Below are 22,988 nucleotides of genomic sequence, written 5' to 3' on the forward strand. Positions count from 1 at the left end.
CGATTTTGCCGAACTTTGCAGACTTCTCACCTGAGGTTGGGAACCAGTCAAGATCCAACCGGCAGGACCACGGGTCGCTTCTAGATGCACTGGGTCACAGCCAGATGCTCAATCGCGCATCGAGTACCCAAATATGCTACACTAGGGGCGGTGCAGGACTTGCACACTACCCTCGTTCCAGCCCAGGGGCTTGGGGACCCTCCCCCAGGGATAAGAATGGGGAGGTGGTCCTCCTAGAGCTTCCGTGGCATGGCGGCAGCCCCGGTGCAGCCTAGTGCAAGCAGCCTTGGACAGGCGAGCCAAGGGGTCCAAGCTGAAGTTGGGGTTCACCTTCCAGCGGGTAGGCGGCTTTGGAAGGAGAGCAGAGCGCCAGGCGGCGGTCAGGCTGCGGCTAAGGAGTGGACCTCTCTCTTTCATCAGATGCCTGGGGGATGGGAAACCAAGAGGAGGGGTCTCCTGCTGGGAGTGTATCCCGACGCCCCCCCTGCACCCCAGCTTGTGGTACGGCTTTAAAATCCTGCGGACTTTGTCATAGGTCGGCCTCACCACGCATGCGCAAAGGCAAAGTTGGGTTTTTTTTTTTTTCCCCTCCTGTCTACCGCCCCCCCACCCCCCACCCGCCCCTTCTTTTTCCAGCCGCCTTTGGTTCTGCAACTTAATTTTTTTTTTTTTCCTGAGAACACCAGGGGAAAGAGGAGTCCGGAGAGAGGGAGGGAGAGGAGGAGGCAGTTGGCCAGGAGGGCCGGGGGGTGGGGGGGGGGGGGACGCGGTCCCTGCGGTCGGTCAGTCTGTCTGCGGGGCGCAGGATCGCGTGGAAGGTTGCTGCAAGCTCCCAGGCGCCGCCTCCGCTGCACGCAGTCCGATTCCGTGCAGCCTCTGCCGACCGAGCTCCTTCGCCGCTGCCGGACCCGGACCGCCCGCCTCCCGCTGCCCGCTCTCCCGCCCCTCCGGCCCCGGCGCCAAACGAGGAGGTGGGCAGCCACGCCGGCCATGGACCGCCGGAGCTGAAGAGCCTCAGCGAAGCCCCTGGCCCTCGCGTCTCTTCGCCCTTTTCCCTGGAAAGGCGGGGGGAAAGAGGGGGACTAACCAGAAGAGAGAGAGAAGAGGGTGGGGAGGGGAAACCGGTGTCTCCCCCGGGGGCAGTCGCGCATGTCCCCGAACCCACCAGAGGCAGAACTTTAAGGGACGACTTTTATCAGTTTGCTCCCACCTTTTTGCCAAACCCTAAAATGAAAGGACAAAAGTTGGCGCTGACTCTGGTAGCTCGGATGACGACTGGAGCGTTTTCAGCGGCATCTCCAGGAGAAAAACCCGTGTGCGTCTGATTGTTCTGTGGCCCCCAAGCTGCAGTGCGCGTGTGTGTGGGGGGGTGTGTTTGGGTGTGTGTCTGTGTGTGTACACAGACGTCCACACACTCGCTCGCGGCCGCGGGATCAGCGCCTGGAAGCAGACGTTTCGGCCACAGACTCAGACTCTTAGAGGAGGAGCTGGCTATCGGGAGGCGTGAGCCGCCAAAAGTCTGCAGGATCCTAGTGTGAATGAACCGGAGGCACCTGGGCGCAGGGATCACCTCCCCCACCCCCCGCCCTGGGCCAGAGTTGAGTGGTGGGGCATTTTTTTTTTTCACCCTCTTGTGAAGAATTTTTTTTTTTTTTTATTATTTGTTGTAAAGTCTTTTGCACAATCACGCCCACATTTGGGGTTGGAAAGCCCTAATTACCGCCGTCGCTGATGGACGTTGGAGAGGGAGCGCCTCGCCGAGGAACAGTCGCCTGCGCGCCCTCGCCGGACCCGTGGCTCCCTTGTTGCGCGCCGGCCAGGTTCTGCTCCTGCTGCCGGCAGGCGGACTTCGGCGCCCCCTCGGTTCCCGCGCGCATCCCAGCGCTACTCTGGCTTGGACACCCAAACTCGAACGCTAGTGACGGCTTAGGCTCCAGTCCCCAGAGCCTGCCGGACGAGCCGTGGAGAAAGCCGCAGCTCTGCGCAGGATCGTCTCCGCAGGCTTAACGAGGCCGCTCCGCTTGGATTCTTCGGCTCTGGTGGGGACTTCCTCCCTGCGCCCCCTCCCCCTCGCAATGAAGGTAGGTGTTCTGTGTGCCGCCGACGCTCATCACTTTTTTTTTCTTTACATTGTTTTCTTTTGGAGGTTAACTGACCTCCCCCCCAACCTCTCCCTATCCCCACTTCATTTCTCCTACCTCTGGAGACACTAGAACCCCCCACGTAGCTGGCAGAGACCCCTACCCTTTCGCCCTCACCCCATCCCCGTGCACTACCTCGGTCTCCCGGGAGACAGACCTCTTCTTGTCCCACCAAAAGTTCTGCAAACTTTTTTAGACTTTGGAGAAAAAGCGGGGTAGAGACAGCGCAGAAAAACTGAGAGAGGTCCGCGGACGACTTTCCTTTTGCCCTGAGAAACTCAAGTGTATCTTACTATGTATATTTCAGTAACAGGATAATGATTCAATTCAACAAATATTTACCAAGCGCCCACTGGCGCGGACCCCGAGAGGGTGTGTGGCCGGGGCTCAGAAAGAGGAAGGGGACTCCTTGGTTGAGAGACCGTGAAGCCAGACCAGGAGCCGACTATTCCTGAGCCTCGTACCCCCGCCCTCTGCTGCCAGAGGCCAGGTTGCCGGCTCATCGCAGCCGGGGAACCCAAGCGCAGCAGGCCCTGTGCCTTTAAGAGTGCCTGGCAGGGGGCCAGCTCGCACCCTGGCGCAGGGATCAGGGTCGCGTTATTAGCATTATTAGCCGCCACTGGGTGAGCTCCGCACTTTGCAGCGGTGATGGGGGTGGGGAGGACTGGAGGTGGTGGCTCTCCCCGGGTGGGTCCGCTGGGAGAGCGCACCCGGCCCCCCGCGCGGAATCCTCCTTGTCCTTTAGAGACATTTGGGCCTCCGGGTTGGGAGAGCGGGCGGGGGGCAGTTTGTGAACTCTTGTTTGTTTTAATTGTCAGTTGTATGTTAAAGCCGAGTCACACACTCCGAGGGTCACCGAGAGTTCACTTTTACGAAAAGTTAACATTTCCTGCAGTATAACTAGCTATTTTCCAAACAGTTTTTCCTCTCTGTTCTCCAAGCTTCGATCCTTATTTTCATTTTTCTTGATTCTCCTCTCAAGTTTTCTAGAAAATAAGTTTGGGATTGGAATTCAGATGTTTCCTAAAGCACCGCCCCCCCCCCCCCCCCAAAAAAAAAGTGTATAAAAACCCCACAACTTGGAGATCCCGTGGCCTGTTTTCCTCTCCGATCGCAGTCTGGCATGGGGGCCCCTTCTCCCCTCCAGTCTTTCTTTAAATGAACAGCTTGCTGTCTGGAAGTCACTTGGAATCAGTGGTGGGATCACACCTCCTCACCCGCTGCCCTCCTGCCAACGTTCAAGGCTACTCAGGCCAGATGCAGAGATTTTGCTTCTAGACAAACTCTGCGGGGAGCAAAGGGTGTGCAGGCAGTGGAGATTGTGTGTCCAAGTGTGTGGATCTGTGCCCTGCATGTTGTAGAGAGTAAAGGGCCAGTTGTTCTCGGGTCTTGTACATACTATAGCCTCAGCCAGGCCCGGTGCCACAAAGGAAGACCCTCCCTCCCCAGGAGGCTTGGTCAGAGTCCCTTGCGTTTCCCTCCGCTCAACCGAGCGCTCTGGTGCACAAGGGGTTAGCACCGTCCGCCAGAGCTCAGCTAGTCCTCTGCCTTTTTCTTTGTCGCTCTGCGGTGCCGGCTGCCCCCTGTTGGCTGCCTTGGGGTAGGACATCTTGGAGCCTGCGTCTTGGCCGGTCAGGCAGCTTGCTCGCCTCTTCCTCCCACCTCTGGCTTTACAAGAACATCCCTTCGGATCGCCAGGTCCCACTCTCCAAGGAGGGCCCCTCGGAGGCCCCCAGAGGACATCCTGCACTGCGCGGCTGCATTAGTAAGGGGCCAAGTGTCCGACCCAGCGAATGGGGCTCGGGCGAGTGGAAGAAGGGTTAGTACCCCTTCTCCCGGGCACAGCAAGGAGCAGGAGCATTCCCCTAGGAAGTCTCGGGTCTGGTCTTGATGCCCTCACTGGTTCACCCTGTAGCCGAGGACCAGCGCTTCTTTTTCTCTCTCGGCCTCAGTTTCTTGTCTATTAAAAAGTGGAGTTGAAATCACCTCTGAAAAATGGGTGTTGGAGCGTTCTGTAATTTTCCTTCTCTTTCCTTCCGCGGACAAACAGTTATTTGGGACAGAGTTGAGAGCCTGTGCCTAGAGAGCTAGGCTAGACCTCTTGTGTGGGAAGGTAGAAGTGAAGTTTCTATCTCCTCCCGCTGTCCCCCCAAGTGTGTGTGTGTGTGAGAGAGAGAGTTGTCTTGCAGTCTGGAGATTTTGTCTGAGGATGGATGAGGTGAGGCCAGCGAGAGAACTAGACTTGACCACTGTCCTTCCCTCGGAGACACCCTGGTACCCCACTTGGTGTCCCTCTGAGTCACGGCAGTCAGAAGCTGCACACCTTCCTTCCACTGATTTGGGCTCAAGGAACTCCCTCCGCCACCTCCTCTCTCGGCTCCCCCACCCCTTCCCACCCTCGGTGCTGTGGACGCATCCGGGCGGCTTGGGGCAGCTCGGGCTCTCTTGCTCCAGGCTAGAGGCCTGGGGGAGCGCGGGCTCCTCCCGGGCTCCCCCAAAGCGGACCTCCCTTCAGCCCACCATCCCCTCCTGCTTCTCCCCGCAGTCCCCAACTTTGTGGCTGCCACTGAATTTTTCTCCTGCAGTTTTCTCCACCTCTCTCTCCTTGCTTTCGGGAGAGATTGAAGTGAGGGAAACAAAATACATCTCCCACTAAGGGCTGAGATTCTTAAGAGTTTCCTGTGTTTTTCGCCACCACGAGCCCAGGTCAATCTAATTTCTTCTCCCAGTTTCTGCATCATTTCCGCTCCCAGAGATTAGGGCCTGGGGGCTGGGGCTGGGGTGCCCAGACCGAGTGAGGTAGGGCCAGTGGCTGAGGGGAGAGAATCTCCTCCCTGCCTCGAGGGAATTTCTTTTTAGGCGCCTCTGGCCTCCGATTTGGGCGTGCTTTCCCAGGCTTTCTGCCGCCCCCCAAAGTCCTCTAAACTCGTGTGACGGAGTTTAGAGGATTCTCGGCCCGCACACCAGTTGATAAAGAAGGGTTAGGGACGCTTTTAATCCGGTGGGAAGGCTTTGGAGGAGAGACAGTATAAGCCGACTCTACGTGGATCTGCTCTGGGGCTGGAAACAAGGGCGCGCAAACGCCCTACCCCCACCTCACCCCTCCCTTGCGCTTGAACCTCTCAAATGCCCGCAGCCCTCCTCTCTGACGCGCGCTAGAAACAGATTCCAAGTATCCTTACAAAGTCCATTTCCTCGGACCCTGAAATTGTTCCAAATTTTTAGCCCGGTCTTTGGTGAATTCAGCTTCTACCCAGAACTTTTACCCCGGGTGTTACGGTCTCCGGAGAGGTCTTATTTTGTCCTCTTTTCGGATCAGTTCTCTTGGTAAACAGGCAGGGACGTTTACCCTACAGTTCGGTGTATCAGTGAGTTGGCTGTGGGTTCCTTCAGTCTTTAAACTTGTGGGGCCTTTTCTGGGTTGCATGGGGGATTGGAGCGGGAAGAGGGCCAAGATGTTTCCGGGCAAGCGCGCGGGTTAAGTGGAGACGCGACTCGCGGGGCTCTCCCAGCAGATTCCCTTCGGGACACCTCCGGCCTACTCCCAGCCCGGGGCTTAGAGACCCGCGTCGCGGAAGCCAACTGCCCCGCTCCCACTTTGGCCCCAGTTCTGTGAACGAGTGGCTTCTCCCCGAGGTCGTCGGGCCAAGAGTGGGATCGGTTTGTGTGGCTTCTCCTCTAACAAAGAGATCCGCAGTAATCCGGGGAATCTGTTATCAATTTCTCGGCTGCCCGAGCCCCGCCTCGAGCGCCCCGCCCGTCTGAAAGCTGGAAAAGTGCGCGCGGCCCGCAGCGCGGTCTCTGCCTCCGCCTGGGAAGCACGTCGGAGAGCGTGTGTGTCTGTGCACGAGTGAGTGTATGAATGCGCCAGAGTGTGAGTGTGTATGAGTGTGTGCACGCGCGCGGCCTTGGCCCCCGATGGGGAGAGTTGACTTCGCAGCTTGGGCCGCGCGAGAGGCAGCCCTCGCGAGCCACCCCCTCCCCTGGAGGAAACTTGACACTTCGGGCGGGGGTGGGGAGGAAGACCGAGCCTTCTCTCTCTCCTGGGCTGGGGAAACCCCAGGCTTCTCTTCTGCGGGATGCGCCCCCCAGCTTTGCGACGTTTTAGGGATGAGTGGGCCTCGGGCGCGGAGCCCTGGGTGGCGGGCACTGGGGACCGCATAAGCATTTCCTCTAGAGAAGCCCTGAGGAATCCAGGCCAAAAGGGAGGCTGGCAAGGGAACGCTGGGGCGCGCTCCTGACCCCCTTTGCGTCTCCACCGCTGCCTCGGTCCCCCCAGTCTTTTCTGGCGCCGGTTCCAGCCCAGGCCCTTCTGCAGCCTGGAGGAGGTTCACCTTTCCTTTTCCGAGGAAGGGGCTCCCTTGGCAGCCAAGGGTGGCGCAGCGCGGCAGGGTTACTCTTATCAGAGATGTAAAAGGGGATTTTGGAAAGCCGTTCCTCCCACCCGCCGCCGTCTCGCTCCGCTGCCGCCTACAGGTGGAGAAGTCACCAGTGGGGAGGACGGCGGCAGATGCCTCCGAGGCCGCCCCCTACCCCCGAAATTCTTGACGACGGGAACCTTCGCTGCCGAGGCCCTCTGCGCCCTGGAATCCAGGGGCTCGGCCGAGGCGCGGGAGCCAGCGCATCTCTGGCCCAGCCGGGGGCTCCTTCGCAGGGGCCGGGGCCTCACCCCGCACCCTCATCTTGCGGGGCTGACCCAACCGCGTCCGAATTGGGCTGGAGGGTGGGGTAGTGGAGTTTCAAGACCACACTCAAGGTGCCCCGATGGCGAGATGATCGACTCCAGACCAGGACCAAAGGAAACGAGTCCCCTCGGCTTCCTTTCCCCTTTCTCTGTGGCAGCTGCTAGAAGTGGGGACTGGAGGGAGCGGTAGTGGGAGTGAGAAAATCAGATTTTGGGGGAGCGCTGTGGGGAGGGAAGAGAGCCCCTCTCCTCGGACAGCGCGACCGGGGTGGGGGGGGGGGGAGGGTGTATCCCTCCTCTGGGATACACTCCAAGGCGGAGGCCGGAGGCAGGAGAGGGCACTGTTTTCCGGTTTCCTGCGTTGGGAGAGCAGCTCGCCCACCCTCTTATGCCCCGTGCGCCCCCATCTCCTTCTCCCCACTCCAGTCTGGCCGAAGAGCGGTCTAAGGAAACCCAGGCTGCCTTTCCCGCTATGGAAGCGGCTAGCCCCGGAGCGGGCCGTAAACTGATTATGAAACTGATGCTGTTAATTCAGAGCTGCGTTTCCCAGCTGGGCACTCCCGCGCGCGCCGCTCCCGGGGGCCTCGCCCCCCACCCCTTGCCCTTCCCTCCCGCGTGCTGCCCCCACCCCCCACCCCCGCGCCGGCCACCCCGCCTCCTCCGCAGCCGCCGGCGGCGCGCTCCACTCGCCCTCGCGCTCCTCTCGCCCATGGAATTAATTCCGGCTCCACTTGTTGCTCGGCCCAGGTCGGGGAGAGGACGAGGGTGGCAGCGGGTCCCCGAGTGAATTCCCGAGGAGGGACTCAGCGCAGCGCGGAACTAGAGGGGAGCGAGGGGGTGCAGGACGCGAGCAAGCAGGAAGGAGGCAGCGCCTGGCACCGGGGCTTTGACTCAACAGCATTGAGACATGTTTGTAATCGCTGGCGTGCCCCGCGCGCAGGATCCCAGCGAAATCAGATTTCCTGGTGAGGTTGCGTGGGTGGATTAATTTGGAAAAAGAAACTGCCTATATCTTGCCATCAAAAAACTCACGGAGGAGAAGCGCAGTCAATCAACAGTAAACTTGAGAGACCCCGGATACTTCCGTTGTTTAAACTTGTATGCTCGAAAATTATCTGAGAGGCAATAAACATCTGCTCCTTTCTTCCCTCTCCAGAAGTCGATTGGAATATTAAGCCCAGGAGTTGCTTGGGGGACGGCTGGAAGGGCAATGTCTTCCAAGTTCTTCCTAATGGCTTTGGCCATATTTCTCTCCTTCGCCCAGGTTGTAATAGAAGCTAATTCTTGGTGGTAAGTTTATCCTATATGCATATTCTTTTACTTTAAGATTCATTTGCATTGTATAATGAATGCTGCAGTATTCTCAGTCGTGAATCTGGGTGCATTTATGTAATACACACATATATATATTATATATATATATATTTATATATGTGTATATATATAAACATATATGTATCTTTAAATCAAATTTTTCTTTAAATTTTGTGAATTTTTGCTAATTTTTAACAGTGAAGCTTATCTTTAGTTCCATAGGGAATAGAAGCTATAAATTTAACTTTTGTTTTTTTTGAGGTTCAGATTATGCTTGTAGTACACATCATGTAATTAAGGGAAACCAGAATTCACTTCTCTAATAATTGTAAGCCTATCTATAAAATGTGCTTTTTGCTACCTCTAGGTAGTAAAAGTGAGTTCCAACATTTATTTTCTGTCACTTGAGGTTACTAACTTTCAGGGTCTGAGTTAGGCAGAGTTACTAGGAAGATAGCTAAACTCCAAGTGGGGAAGTACTGGGGGCTTGAAATTTAATCAAAAGAGGTTACCTTGACTAGTTCAGTGTCCCTAAATGCGGGTTTCTTGCTGGTAGGGGCCTCGAGGTAGACTGCATTATATCTAGAGGATTATTTTTGACGGCGTTCTGGTTTTTTTTTTTTTTAAAACTGTAAATGAGCAGCGTTTTTCTGTCAAACATGACTTCTGTTCCCCGGATACTCTGTCTTGGGTCCCTCAGTCACATAAGGAGCCCTTTTAAAACGTCCAGAACAGGGTGAATTTTCTTCCGTCTGTATACTTGTCCTCCTGTTCTTCCATCAGTCAAAAGGAACTGCTATCTCCTACCCGTGTCGAATTGTGTCTGCTTTCCATATTCATACATTTTCAAGGCAGATCGGTCCAATTTGTGGGGCAAAGTGAGTCATTTTCTCTCATGTCAGAGGCCCATCCCCCCAGACTGCCTTTTACCCCCTTTTCTGGTGTGGAATATCAGAAATTTTGGTTCAGGTATATGGCAGAGAGGGGCAAGGAGGAGAGTGAAAACTGTAGCTGAGAAGCCAGATGGCGGGATGGGGGCTACACAATGCCTCCGTTTTCTGAGTGGAGTTTAAACAGAGGAGTTCTATGAAGCCCGTCTCATACTTTGTCATGAGGACAAGCAGGAGAGAAAAAGCATCTGTGTGCTTAAACTTCTGTATTGCTGACATGTTTTCAGGGGGGCCCACCTTGAGAGTTCACGTAAATCTTGAATGCACATCTCCCCCCCTTTTTAGGTCGCTAGGTATGAATAACCCTGTTCAGATGTCAGAAGTATATATCATAGGAGCGCAGCCTCTCTGCAGCCAACTGGCAGGACTTTCCCAAGGACAGAAGAAGCTCTGCCACTTGTACCAGGACCACATGCAGTACATCGGAGAGGGCGCCAAGACGGGCATCAAGGAGTGCCAGTATCAGTTCCGACACCGGAGGTGGAACTGCAGCACCGTGGATAACACCTCTGTCTTCGGCAGGGTCATGCAGATCGGTAGGAAATCGTTTCAGATATTGTTAAATATATAGAAACTGTTCTCCTAGGAAACGTCTCTAGTGTTACTTACAAGCTTCATCTGATGGGACTCTTCCAGCAGGGTAGTGGCTTGGGACTTGTGTCATTATGGCTGTGTTCGTGCCTGTGCTCTAGATGTCTAATGATAAGTTTTGGGCTTCATGAATTAGATCAGGAGAGGGTGGGCATCAACGACACCTTCATTTTTCTGATCACTTAATTTTCCTAAAAAGCATTTTGTGTAACATAGTACCAGAACACTTATTTTGGTTTTAAAAAAGTAGATGGGGAAAGCGGAGTCGTTTCTGTCCTTAAACTTCAAAACTCTTTAGCTATTAGAAGTTTCCTAAGTCATAATTTAGATGGCCCAGGCATCAAACTGAAAATTGCCATCTTACACAATGCTGGATGAACTGGACGTAAGGTTTTAATTTTCCTAATATAGATATTTCTTAAAGCTATCTATCGAGATATATGTGTTAGACACTTTACTTTTAGTCCCAGGAAGAATTTTAATTAGCAGTGATCCAATTTACATTTCTGAGTTGGCCATTGATATAAGAACACCTGCTTCAACGGGCAACGTTACGAGTGTTCGATGTATCATTCACAGTCCAATTCTTTATTTTTAAATGTGTTGTTGAACTTGTTATTCTATTCAGGGAGAAGGTGGCACCAAAACTGGGCTAAAGGCAAAGAATTTGGAAAATCAGTCTGCCTCTGGTTTGGTTGAATAGTGTAGGCTACAGTCTGACAGATGTGGTCGTGTGTGTGTTTGCTAGTGAATATTTTTGGTCTCTTTACTTTTATGCAAACAAGCCCATATAATTAATATGACTGCAGTGACTCCTAAAATAAGAAGCAATTTATCAAAGCAATTAACTATTTATACTAACTCAAGATAAAAAGTTGGCTTAATGTCCGTCACGGATGGATAAAATGCTTTTTAAAAAAACCCTGAAAAGTGCATTCATTGAGAAAAAAAGAGTTGTCAGTAGATGTTTGAGCCAAGCAGCTTCATAAACTAAAATAATACAGGACTGGAAGCCGTTCCCCTAATTGAATGGGAGAACGGTCTGCAGCCTCAGCCTACAGAGCCTCCTAGGGCTTTCCTGTTAATGATTAAAATGTGCTAACGCATATTCTGGGACCTGAATCTAGGAGTTAAGCTTCAGGAACACAGGAGTTTTCCTCAAATATGGGCTGCCTTATGTGGTTAACTTGGGTTGTAGTGAAGATTTAATTCTCCTGCATTTTGATGATATTGTGAGTGATCCAAAAACATCTTTGTCAGCTATATCACAGTAACCTCTCAGCTTTCTCTAAACCTTTGCCTTATGTGTTCCCTCTATCTGCCTTCCTCTCAGACTTTGGGAGTTTTTCCCATGTGTATGAGTTAGTGAAAATCATACACCTCTGATGGTAACAAGGAAGGAAAACAGCAATTGGAACTGTTTTTCTGTGTAGTCACTGGAATACAGCTTTGATTTAAGATCCTCTTTGTATGTAGCCTGTTTGGGGCCAAAATGTTCAGAATAAGCTATCATTTGCTAAGTGGATTTGAGTTCTGCTGAAGATTTATTTAAAATGTGGTCCAAGATTCAAAGAGCCTGCTTCCTCAGGGAACAAGCAGAAACCTTGGTACAAAGGCCTGTGTTTAATTGTCCCCTGTAAGTAGACTCTCTGGTCCTTAGCTGTGTGGCACCGTCTTGGTTGATGGGAAGTAGGCAGGAGTGGAAGCTCATGATGGCCCCAGAGGAGGGAGCCCTCCTCACCAGAGGATCCTCAGGTGTCCGAGTTCTCAGAGCAGCGAGCTGCTGCTGGGTGGCTCACGGTTGAACACAGGGCCTTGGAGAGAAGAAAAATCAGAATAGATTTTTATGGAAGAGGAACCTGAACCCCACCCCAACGGTGGAAAAGTTACTTCATTTTCACTTTTCTACTTAGATGAGAATGAGCTAAGGGAAATTTTGAAACACCTTTGATGCTAAGTGTGTGGGTGCCCACTCCAGAGCATGGCGTTCACCAGGGACGCAGAAGCTGGTTCTCGTCCCAGATTGACGCTGTGATGGGGCCAGTGTCAATGGGGCCAGGCTGCCACCCCAGGCGCTCACCTGCTTTCTCGAGAGGCCAGTCCAGGCGCTGTACACAGTCGCCTCTTCAGTATGAAAACTTGCTCATTTTTCATCGTGCTAAGTCTTTCCTTCCAGCTTTTGTCTCCCGCTTGTCTTTGTTTGCCTGCTGTGAAAAGATGTGTAAGAAAGGCGCCGTTTCCCAGAGGGTGAGGACAGGAGAGGGTGCTCTCTCAGGGAGGAGCTGTCACCGGACGCAGGGCTGCTTCCAGGATGACTGAGTCCCCACGCTGCAGCCAAAGAGCACGTCTCATGCTGACGCCTTCCCTGCAGTGACCAGCTAGCTTAGAGATCGCTACCAGGTTCGAATTCTGGGGCAGACAAAGAAAATGGGCAAGATAGCACTGTCGTGCTTTGTATACTACCCCTTTGATGCTCTCTGTATGCAGGACAGTGTTTTTTTCTCCTCCTCTGTCTCCAGAGGAGGGTTTCTCTCTCCCTCAAGCTACCTCTGTATTCTACAAGTCTCCCGTCCACAGGATTTTCTGTACTATCAGTGTTAATCCTCAGATCACTCCCTAGGATCTGTCTGCTCTCCTCATTTCTCACCACTCCCTTGATGTTCTCGGCCTTGCTAATTCAACTAGATAGATGGAACACCCCCACAGGAACTTTCTGGATCCTCCTGCCAACCACCAGCACACTCCTCAAGTTATTCATTTTTTACAGTGTGGGAGGGAAGGTTTGGTAAATCAGAGCCATCGCCATTTCTGAGAGGGGAATCACAAGTGGTCGCAGATTGAGGGGCAGAAGCCCAAAGGAAGGGCCGTCTGCAGATTCCCTGAGTTGGCAGAACCACCCTCTGCAGGATGGCCCTTGAGTACTGTGGTCAGCTGCTGTTGTGATTCCCTACCCCCACCCCCCAAAAAAAAAATTATTAGCAAGCTCTTTAAGAGAAACTGATCCTGGTACAGGGATCCCAGTGTCAGAAGGGGCCTTTTCCCCCGGGGCATCTAGTTCAATACCCTTATTTTATAGTTGAGGAAAATGAGGCCCCCTCATCACCCCCTGCCCCCAGGCCCAGCTTCAGCTGGCTGGGTATTAACCCTTTCTCCCTCATAGTATAACACTTTCATTAAGTGAGTTCTTGTTCCAGGTAGAAATGTCTCTAGGTACAAGTGGAAACTGGAAATTAAGGTAGTCTCTGCTCATCTCCATTTTTCTCCATACAAATAGGGCTCCTAGAGAACTGTTTGACAGGAAGATATTCTTTACAAGTTTTAGGGAAGGAGAACCTTTTTCTTCTTTTCTCCTTAAGACTGTATTCCCCCGCCCGCCCTTTTTGTTGTTTTCCTGACACTTGGAGTCAGAGGCTGCTGGGGAGTCGCAGAAGTGACTTTAAAGAACGGCAGGCTGTTGTGGAAGTAAGATACTCACCTTCTTGAGTGAGAAGCATCAGGCTGGTCAGCTTGGGAACTGAGAAGAGGCAAGAATTTCATTTTAACTCTCTAGGAACCGGTTGAGAAATAGCCTCTGGGGAAGTCAGGAGCCTTGTTCTGAGTCAGACTTGATGCTGCAGATGGAGGAAGGGGAAGTCAGGTTACTACCGGCGGGGCCACAGGAGCGCTGCAGGGTCTGGCTTCCCTGGGGGCCTAGGGCTTTCAGAGGCTCTGAGCCTCTGTGCCCCCCTCCTGTAGGTCACTCAGAATGAAAACAGAAACAAATGTTAAATAAGTGCAAGAAGTTTTCCCCAATTGTGTGTTTTCTTCCCTTGGCGACTTCTTTTCTAGGCATTTGGGTTATTTTCCGAAGAGGTGTATAGAGCATGGGTCTCTGAGCATCCAGCCTTGGGCTCTGAAATGACCAGAGCAGAGGTGGGGTGGGTGGGTGTTAATACTCTCCCGGGTTGTTTCTGCGTGTTGGGGAGGAGGGCCTGGGTCCTGGGGCTTTCTAGTTCCCCCTCTAGGAGCGGGGTAGGGGTGCTCGCCGGCCGGGGCTGCGGAGGAGGGGGGCGCCCGCTGACCGGCCCTCGCCCGCAGGCAGCCGCGAGACGGCCTTCACGTACGCGGTGAGCGCCGCGGGGGTGGTCAACGCCATGAGCCGCGCCTGCCGCGAGGGCGAGCTGTCCACCTGCGGCTGCAGCCGCGCCGCGCGCCCCAAGGACCTGCCGCGGGACTGGCTGTGGGGCGGCTGCGGCGACAACATCGACTACGGCTACCGCTTCGCCAAGGAGTTCGTGGACGCCCGCGAGCGGGAGCGCATCCACGCCAAGGGCTCCTATGAGAGCGCGCGCATCCTGATGAACCTGCACAACAACGAGGCCGGCCGCCGGGTGAGTGTCCGGTCCGCCGCCTGGGAGGGGCCGGGGCTCTGGCTCTCCGACACTCTTTTCCTGTCTCCGCCTCTCTTCCGAGCTTTTCCGATCTATTTCCCCCCTGCCTGCTCCTCTCTATCCCTCCACTCGCCTCAGCCAGCTCCCCACAGGCCTCCCTGGAGAGGGGTGCACACCCCAGAAAGGCCTCCTGGAGCGGAAGCAGGCCGCTGTGGCCCGCTCCAGCCAAGGGGCGCTTGCAGTGGTCTGAGAAAGATCTTTCTCCGCCTCTTTAATTAGTCCCCAGTGTAATTGGCCAGGCCAGAGCTAAACATGCTGCTTAGGTTCGCAGCCCTCCTCCCTGGAACAAGTTTGTGGCTGCGATTAAATCGGGGAGAGGGAGTTATTTCAGTAGGTGCCCAGTTGAGAAAGCCCTCACCCAGCACCCGGGCTACCTCCTCCCTTCTCTGTGCCCCTCCTTGTGTCCTGGGACAGCAGGCCTGATGGATTGAGGGTTTGTAAAAAGAGCTTTTCTAGGAAAACTTTCCAACCGTGTGGAGTTTCGTAGGTCTGATGATCAGGCCCATGGAGGGAAGAGAGAGGGCCTCGGAAGTGTCCAGACAGAAAGTCCTCCCAAGGCAGCCTGCCTGCCACCCCATCCCGTTTCACTCTTTCCTTCCCCTACTGGGGCTGTGAAAAGCTCCCTCACAATAGTTAAAAAGACCCTTTTTTCCTGCGGTTAAACACATGGCACTTTATGGCTGCTTTAAAATGAAGGGGTGAAAACTTTTCCTAACTTTGGCAGCACTGAAAACCAGGACCATTATTTTTTTCAGAGAACCCAAGGTGGGTGCCAGGAACTTTCTGGTCAGAGATCTCACTCTTCTGTATTTTGGGGTGAGGAACAGGAATGGTAATCACAGAGTAACATCCAAGGGACAGGAAGGAACCTGAGAGCCCTCCCGCCACACACCCTTGTGTGAAAGATGGGAAACTGAGGCTGGAGAACCACTTCCAGGCCAGGGCAGAGAATTAGGGGATGGAGCTGTCAGCCCAGGCACTTTTTTCCTTAAACTAAGGCGTTGCAGCTCGAGGGTAAAGGGCTGCAGGTTTGGGTATTAAAGAAATCTAGGTTAACACCCTGTTCTGTTTCTGAGCCTCCGTTGCCCCATCTGCTCACCGGTTAGATGGACATTAACACTGTCGCTTGGGGCTGCCATGAGGACTCGCTGGGGTCATACAGTAGATGAACCTTGTTATCAACACTTGGCCACTTCTGAGTTCTAAATAATAACACTCAACCGAAGGGCTGAGTTCAGTGTCAACCAGTGGTAAGTGCTTGATAAATGATAACTGAGTCACTAGACCTAATGAAGCAAAGCACCTAGAAAGTGGAAGATAACCCAGATCCCTCCAGGTAACCTGTTTCTTCTCAACTTCGACCTATCTTACTTGTGATGCCTGAGGGGTCAGATGGTTGCTCCAGGGGAGTGTGGCCTCTCCTTTCTGAGGCTCCCCTTTGCTGGGGTGCCTGTACCTGGGGTGGACTTTCTGCCCCCTGCAGCCGGCCCAGGCCTCGGAGTGGGCACGGCCACCCCACTGTCTCGGCAGCCTAGCACCTTGGTCCTGTTCTCTATCCAGGACACATCCCCTTAATCTGCATGCAGGGTGCCCAGCGTCTCAGACCACAAATGCCTCCAGGACAGAGGTATGGCTGACTCGGGCCCTACTGTGTCCCTCTCTGGTGCTTTCAGCCTTCTTTGGGGATTTCCTAGACTTCTGTCCTGGAGAGAAATCACAGGAGCTTAGGAACCAAGAAGAGCAGGTCAAGGCACTTCCAAGGGGAGACAGTTGGGGTTGGAGAGTGGGAAAAGCACATTCAATATAATTTCATTTAACATGGGCATTTCTACATAGGTTTTTTGGAAATGTTATAGTTGGAGCCGTGAACTCTGCTTGATCCTGGTGGATGAGGTTACAGAGAAGATGGTTTTCCTCCAGGATCGTAGGGGTGAGAGGAGGAAAGCTGGATACTGGGTCAGGAAACTGTATTAGACTCCTAGAAAGGAAATCTAGCTTCCGATTCTCCTCAAAGGGGAGTAAAGGTTAATTACGTTTGCAAAACCCTTTCCCACACTAGCTGAGGACCTGAAACCCTTCATGTGGAGGGGGTACGCTTGAGTTGCCCTTTGAGGAAAGCCACTCTGAAGCCCTGGAGGGAAAGGGTCGCTGCTGGGGCAGGAGCTGCCTCTCACGGCTCCGGAGGCTCACTGGCACGGCACGGGGCAGGCGGCCCTATAAATAGGCAGTGCCCGCCTCCCAGAGCCATGGGTGCCGCTACTGCAGCACCAGGGACTGGTGAGGGCCCAGCACCATGCCCTCATCACCCTGCAGACCAGGTTCACTGAGTGCATCCTGCCTGTAAGTAGCTGAAGCCAGCATCTCTTGGTCTTATCCTTGTAACACTGCCGTGAGGTTGGGACCATCACAGTGCCCTTCGCAGATGGGGAGTGGAGGCCCAGCGTGGTGATGCCCTTGCCTAAATTCAGGGGCAGGGGCAGGACAGAATCTGTGTCTGCCTGGGTCCAGGGTGGAGGCTCTCAGCCTGCGCAGAGGGTAGGGGCCGTGCAGGAAGCAGGAGTACCTGAGATCCAGGCCTGGTCCCCCTCTATCCGGCCTGTGTGACCATCTGGGCCACTCACCTTCTCTACGTCACTGGGCCCTCGTCCAGTCCCGCCCAGGTTACAACCTTGCTGGGAGGACGTGAGATGAGTGTGTGGAGGCTCCTAGGATAGGGCTCGCCCCACGGCAGTGCGAACAGTGAGTGAGGAGAGGTTTGAATCCTGGCCACTTACCAGCTGGGCGCCCGTGGCGTGAGCCTGGAGCCCACCTGCCTGGGTTCCAGTCGTGGCCCCTCCTTCCCAGTGCTTGGGCTGGCAACACACCTCACTGGGTCTCACTTTGCTCCTCTGAGATGCAGGCGGTAGAGCTCTTCCCTCACAGGCTGCTGGTGGCAGGAGTCTAGGTGATCATCTGACGGCAGTCTCCTACTTCCCTGCACAAAAGAAGCCAAGGCAACAATTTTGTTTCTTGTTCCCATTCAAAACCAGGTAGTTTATTATGATGATGTGTAACAGTGAGGGGCTAAGAACGGATTTATTTTGCAGACTAGTTTTTAAAGAAGGCCACAGAAGGCTCCAGGTCTGGAGGACGAGGGGGAGGTGGTCCAGGCTGAGCTGGTGACCAGGGTCTGGGCTCCCAGGTGAGGGTGTCCCCGCTGACTGCCCCCTGTCCCCGCAGACGGTGTACAGCCTGGCCGACGTGGCCTGCAAGTGCCACGGGGTGTCGGGCTCCTGCAGCCTCAAGACGTGCTGGCTGCAGCTGGCCGACTTCCGCAAGGTGGGCGACGCCCTGAAGGAGAAGTACGACAGCGCGGCGGCCATGCGGCTCAACAGCCGGGGCAAGCTGGTGCAGGTCAACAGCCGTTTCAACTCGCCCACCACCCAGGACCTGGTCTACATCGACCCCAGCCCCGACTACTGCGTGCGCAACGAGAGCACCGGCTCGCTGGGCACGCAGGGCCGCCTGTGCAACAAGACGTCGGAGGGCATGGACGGCTGCGAGCTCATGTGCTGCGGCCGCGGCTACGACCAGTTCAAGACGGTGCAGACCGAGCGCTGCCACTGCAAGTTCCACTGGTGCTGCTACGTCAAGTGCAAGAAGTGCACGGAGATCGTGGACCAGTTCGTCTGCAAGTAGTGGGCGCCCCGCCGCCCGCCCGCCCCCCGGCCCCACTCCCAGGACCCACTTATTTATAGAAAGTACAGTGATTCTGTTGTTGGGTTTTTTTTTTTAATGTGTTTTCCATCCCCAAGAATTGCAACCAGAACCATTTCCACCCCCTGTTCCCATCTGAGAACTCTGTGGTTAATAATATTATAATTATTATTTGGCAATAAGGGGGTTGGGAACCAAGAAAATATTTATTTTGTGGATCTTTGGAAAGGTAAGGCAAGACTTGTTTCGATGGTATAATGGATGGGGGGATAAAACATGCCCTTGCTGAGATGTGTGCACGTCTGGAGGCCAAGGAAACATTGTTTCCTTTGTCTCAGTGTTCTATGGGACAGGTGGCACCCCACTGCACGAGGGGGGCAGAGCCATGCATGACTCAGCATCTGTGACCAGAAGGGGTTCTGTGCTCTGGGGAAGCCAGGAGGGCCTGAGAAACAGATAAAACAATGAGAACCCCACCCCCGGTCTTTCCCCGGGGCTGCCAGCCTGAAGTATTTCCAAAATGTATTTAAAATTTAAGAATGAGAATCTCATTTCCCTTTAAGAAAGGTTTATCACATGTCTCACTGTCCTCCAGCATTCCATCTACAGCTGGTGCATTCTATTAGCTACTGAAACCTGGGGAGCAGGGAGAGAAGCCCCAGACATTAAAAAAACAACAACTCCTTATATTGAGTCAGTTGACTTAACATTCAAAGCTGTTGTGAGAATCAGGTTATCCACTTGGAAAAGGATCCCTGAATGATTCTGGTACCAGACTTTTTGTTTGGAGAAGGGCAGAGAGGTTGGCTTGGCGATAAAGGAAAATATACTGTAATTTTCTTAGGGATACTTGGTTAATAAATGATAATAATGAAAATAACACATGAATTCCATTCACAGATCCTCAGCCCGAACTACAAGGTAATTGTGTGCAGTTCAGCCCTGCACCAAAGCAGAAAACCTATTTGAGGGGAAAAAGTGACCTCCGCCCTCCCTCCTTGACCCCGAGCCCCCTCCGATTCCGTGCCTTGCTGCGCTGCGGCCTCGTTTCCAAGCGGAGCTCCACCGGGTCCCCTCTGATTGTAGGACAGGAAATGAAACCTTAGGAGCTCCGCTTGGAAAACAGCTTGCTACTTGGGGATTTTATTCCCCTTACAACTTTTATTTCGAGGAACAGTAGTCTTCTATGTTTTCATGACATCACTTGGCGAATGGGCTTCACAGAGGTGTGGCAGCATTTCTGTCTTCTGATCCTGTGCTCAGACTCTCCACTGACGCTTCCTGTTCCTCTGCAGGTGTACCTGGAACTGTTCCCGGTGGACTTGAACAGTTGGCTTTATAAGGGGGGGATTGGTTCAATGGTACCTGATAGCTCAGTCTCTTGTACATAACATACATATATATATATATAAATATAATTATATATCAGTGCAGCCAGTGATTTAGATTTACAGTTTACTCTGGGGTTATTTCTTCGGTCTAGAGCCTTGTGGTCCTCCACTGCAATCCAAATGGGATTTCCCCCGACGGTTTCTAAGTTGAGCTCGGGCTGTGGCCCTGATGCCATTACATGCTGAGCATCACGAAGGAGCTGTGTTTCTGAGGAATCTGGAAGGTCTTAGTCATGGGCATGGTGGTTGGAAGATTTCTTTGGTCTCCCTGCTCCGTCCCCTGGTTCTCCAGCCTCGTTTTCTGAACCCTTTCTGGAGAGGGCATTACTTGTTCATTACAGAGGTGGGAATGAAGAGGACACGCTGTCAGCATTTCTGTCTCCTTTGCTCACTCTGCAGGGTGGAACTTGGTGCCCGTTAGACCTGAGGGCACCTGTACCGAGTCCCTAGGGAAAATCCAGCTCACAACATCTTTAGCTAGTTTAAAAAAACAAAAACAAAAAACCAGGACATCTCTTTGCAAAGAGTGCCATCACCTGTGTTCTCATCTTGTACTGTTTGAGAAGTTTGGGAGAGACACGTTCTCCTGCAGCCCTCACAGGCTCAGTGGCCCTCAGGTCACCCCGGCCACCTGCGGCTCTTATTGCACAAGGATATTCACTCCCCCTGCCCCCAGCTGCAGTGAATTGCAAGCAAAAGATCTTGAAAGTAAAAAGCACTAATTAGTTTAAAATGTCACTTTTTTGGTTTTTATTATACAAAAACCATGAAGTAATTTTTTTTATTTGCTAAACCAGATTTTTTGTTCCTTTCTAGTGATTCATGTTTATGAAGAGAGTTGAGTTTAACAATCCTAGTTTTTAAAAGAAACTATTTAATGTAAAATATTCTACTTGTCATTCAGATATTATGTATATCTTCTATGGCCTTTATTCTGTACTTTTAATGTACATATGTCTGTCTTGTGTGATTTGTATATTTCACTGGTTCAAAAACAAACATTGAAAGGCTTATGCCAAATGGAAGATAGAATATAAAATAAAATATTACTTGTATATTGGTAAGTGGTTTCAATTGTCCTTCAGATACTTCATGTGGAGAGTTTTTGAGAAAACATGAGGGATAGTTTAGGGGTAACTACATGTCAGAATAATAGAAGAGTGGAGAATTTTACCAAAACCAAACTATTTGGGAGCTTCAAAAGATTTCTATATGTAACGGAACAAAAGGGGAATTCTCTTTTCCTATATATGTTCCTCAAAAAAATCAAGCAGATGGCTTAAAGCTGGTTATAGGATTGCTCACATTCTTTGAGCATTATGCATGTAACTTAATTGTTTTAGAGCGTGTTGGTATTGTAGCATCTCAGAGGAGAACTGAAAAGGCACATGCTTTTATCCATGAACAGAATTTTAGTGCAAAAAAAGTGTATTTGTGTTCACCACTGCAGCTAGTGCGCCACTCTATTTGAACTTCCTGTGTATGGAGTGTCTCTTCGCCCCTTGGAAAGTAGTTTTATTAAAAGCAAGCCTCAATCTGCAGAGAATGAAGGAAACTGAAGGTTCGTTGTGTTAAGTGCAATTAATACGAGCCCTCGTGCTTCTTGAAGGCGCAGTGAGTCTGGGCCGCGACGCACAGACTGATACGTTAGCCCCTTGCTTTTTTCTTGGATAACCTTGTAACATGTTGAAACCTTTTAAGGATGCCAAGAATGCATTATTCCACAAAAAAACAGTAGACCAACATATAGAGTGTTTAAAATAGCATTTCTGGGCAAATTCAAACGCTTGTGGTTCTAGGACCCACATCTGTTTCAGTTTTTCCTCAGTTGTATATTGACCAGTGTTCTTTATTGCAAAAACATATATTCGATTTAGGAGCGTCAGCATATTTTTTTTTTTCTTCTCATCCTGGACTGCATTCAAGATCTTCCCAATACAGGAAAATTAACAAAAAATTTATATACAGGCAGCAGCAAACGGAGATATATGTTCAAAATAGTAATTATGGGCTTAAGTAAAAGGAAGGCTGTTTTAAGCTTTAGTCCAGTATATCTGTTCAGTTCTTTGAGCTGTTGACCTCCCGAGACTGGCACTGTTCAGTAGGCCATGCAAACCCTCTGCTTGTTCTATTTTCCAATACAGTTTTCAATTTGTTTTTGTAAGACCTTATTCAAGCCACCAGAATCATCAAAGATGACATGCTAGCACAAGTATTCCAAATAAGAGACTGTCACAGGCTGACTCCTAGAGATCATTAGCAAAAGCAGCCCCCAAAGAGTGAGTGATCCATAATGTAAATAGAGACAGCTAGAAAAAGTACTAATAACTTAAAGGATATATATATATATGATGCAAATACACACCAAGGCATAGGTCTGCAGTACTGCATTATCACTGTAAAATATACTTCTAAAATATTTATTTTTTTAAAAGTATTTGTTACTCTCCCCTCTCTGTGGATTGGTGAGAGCCAGATGCAGATGCTATACTTTGAAAGTAAGACAATGAAATGCATTCTTAATATTGGAAACAGCAATGCAGGAATTAAAACTGAGTAAAAGAATCTTCCAATTTACCTATTCACACAGACCTTATATTTAACTCTGATGACTGGATAATATTTTAATGTTAGAGAAACAGCATCTTGTTAGCCAACTTTTAAAAAATGGATGTGGAATGATTAAAGGCCGGTATGATTTTTTCTTAAAAATGTATCAATTTTAATCTAGAAGATTTAATTAACATGCTGTCTCTGTATTTCAGAGGCAAACAAGAAATGAGGAAAATTGCGTTGTAGACCAGTTTTACGTGCAGTGTACTATTTGTTGGGCTAGAAATGAGATAAAGATTATTTATTTTTGTTCATATCTTGTACTACTTTTCTATTAAAATCATTTTATGAAATCAGTGCAGTCATGTGTTATGTTTGGCAGAGATGGTATTCATGACGACTGAAGTTTAATGTGGGCCTAGAGCCTGATGATGGCTCAGAGAATCCAGAAAAAATATCCACATTTCAGGCATGTACATCCTATGGTCAGATTTCAAGGATCTATCGTGTATCTAAATACTTATCTTTCTTTTTGCCTACAGCTATTTCCCACTCCCCACCATTTCTTATTTGTTCTGCTGCTACTAACATATAAGAGTTGTATTTGGGAGATCGTTAGACAGTGCAGGCATTTAGCACAGTGACATCGGATTATGAAGACATTCCTGCGGAAGAGAAGAAAGAATGATTTGAGAAGAGAGAATAAAGTCTTAGGGAAACAGACTGAATCACCTGGAATATTCTGCTGGCTCCCTTTTGGATGTTGCCATGGTTGCCAGCCAGCTGAGATCAGGTTTCTCACCTTGGCGTTCTTGGCATCTGAGGCTGGATCATTCTTGATTGTGGGGGTGCAATGTTTAGCAGCATCATTAGCCTCTACCCACGAGATGCCAGGAGGGCCCCCATTTGTGACAAGCAGTAATGTCTCCTGACACCGGGGCCAGTATACCCCCGGGAGTAGAATCGACCCCCAGCTGAGAAGCACGGCCTGAGATGGAGGGAATGAGGTTCTGAGTACGCGGGGAAGGAGGGCCGATGGTGGACGGGTGCTTGCCCGGGGTGACTCCTGAGCCCAAGAAGTCGCCTGCAAGTTTCCCCATGTGGAGGACGGGGCTGCAGCAGCCTCTAGAGGGCAGCCCGGCCGAAAGTGCAGGCTCTGCATCTCCACCGGATGCCGCAACTGACGACGGGAGAGCCCGCGTGCTGCAAACATGACCTGGCGCAGCCAGCCAGACAGA

At 51.5% G+C, this 22,988-nt stretch overlaps 1 protein-coding gene across 5 annotated transcripts; it reads left to right on the forward strand.

Moving 5' to 3' along the window:
* The first annotated feature begins 742 nt into the window (after positions 1 to 742).
* WNT5A (Wnt family member 5A) lies at positions 743 to 22,103 on the forward strand. Of its 5 annotated transcripts, none has more exons than XM_061128339.1 (5): positions 743 to 2,081; positions 7,982 to 8,115; positions 9,375 to 9,625; positions 13,758 to 14,050; positions 17,330 to 22,103. In XM_061128339.1, the coding sequence occupies exons 1-5, from the start codon at positions 2,076 to 2,078 to the stop codon at positions 17,786 to 17,788; spliced, it is 1,143 nt and encodes a 380-aa protein (XP_060984322.1). In that variant the 5' UTR covers positions 743 to 2,075; the 3' UTR covers positions 17,789 to 22,103. The 5 variants fall into 5 exon arrangements, with proteins under 5 accessions (XP_060984322.1, XP_060984327.1, XP_060984325.1 ...); XM_061128344.1 differs by lacking the exon at positions 743 to 2,081 and adding an exon at positions 3,801 to 3,906; XM_061128342.1 differs by lacking the exon at positions 743 to 2,081 and adding an exon at positions 5,915 to 5,991.
* Positions 22,104 to 22,988: the final 885 nt, after the last annotated feature.

The sequence above is a fragment of the Dama dama genome, chromosome 24 (assembly GCF_033118175.1).
Source record: "Dama dama isolate Ldn47 chromosome 24, ASM3311817v1, whole genome shotgun sequence".
In the NCBI taxonomy this organism is placed as follows: domain Eukaryota; kingdom Metazoa; phylum Chordata; class Mammalia; order Artiodactyla; family Cervidae; genus Dama; species Dama dama.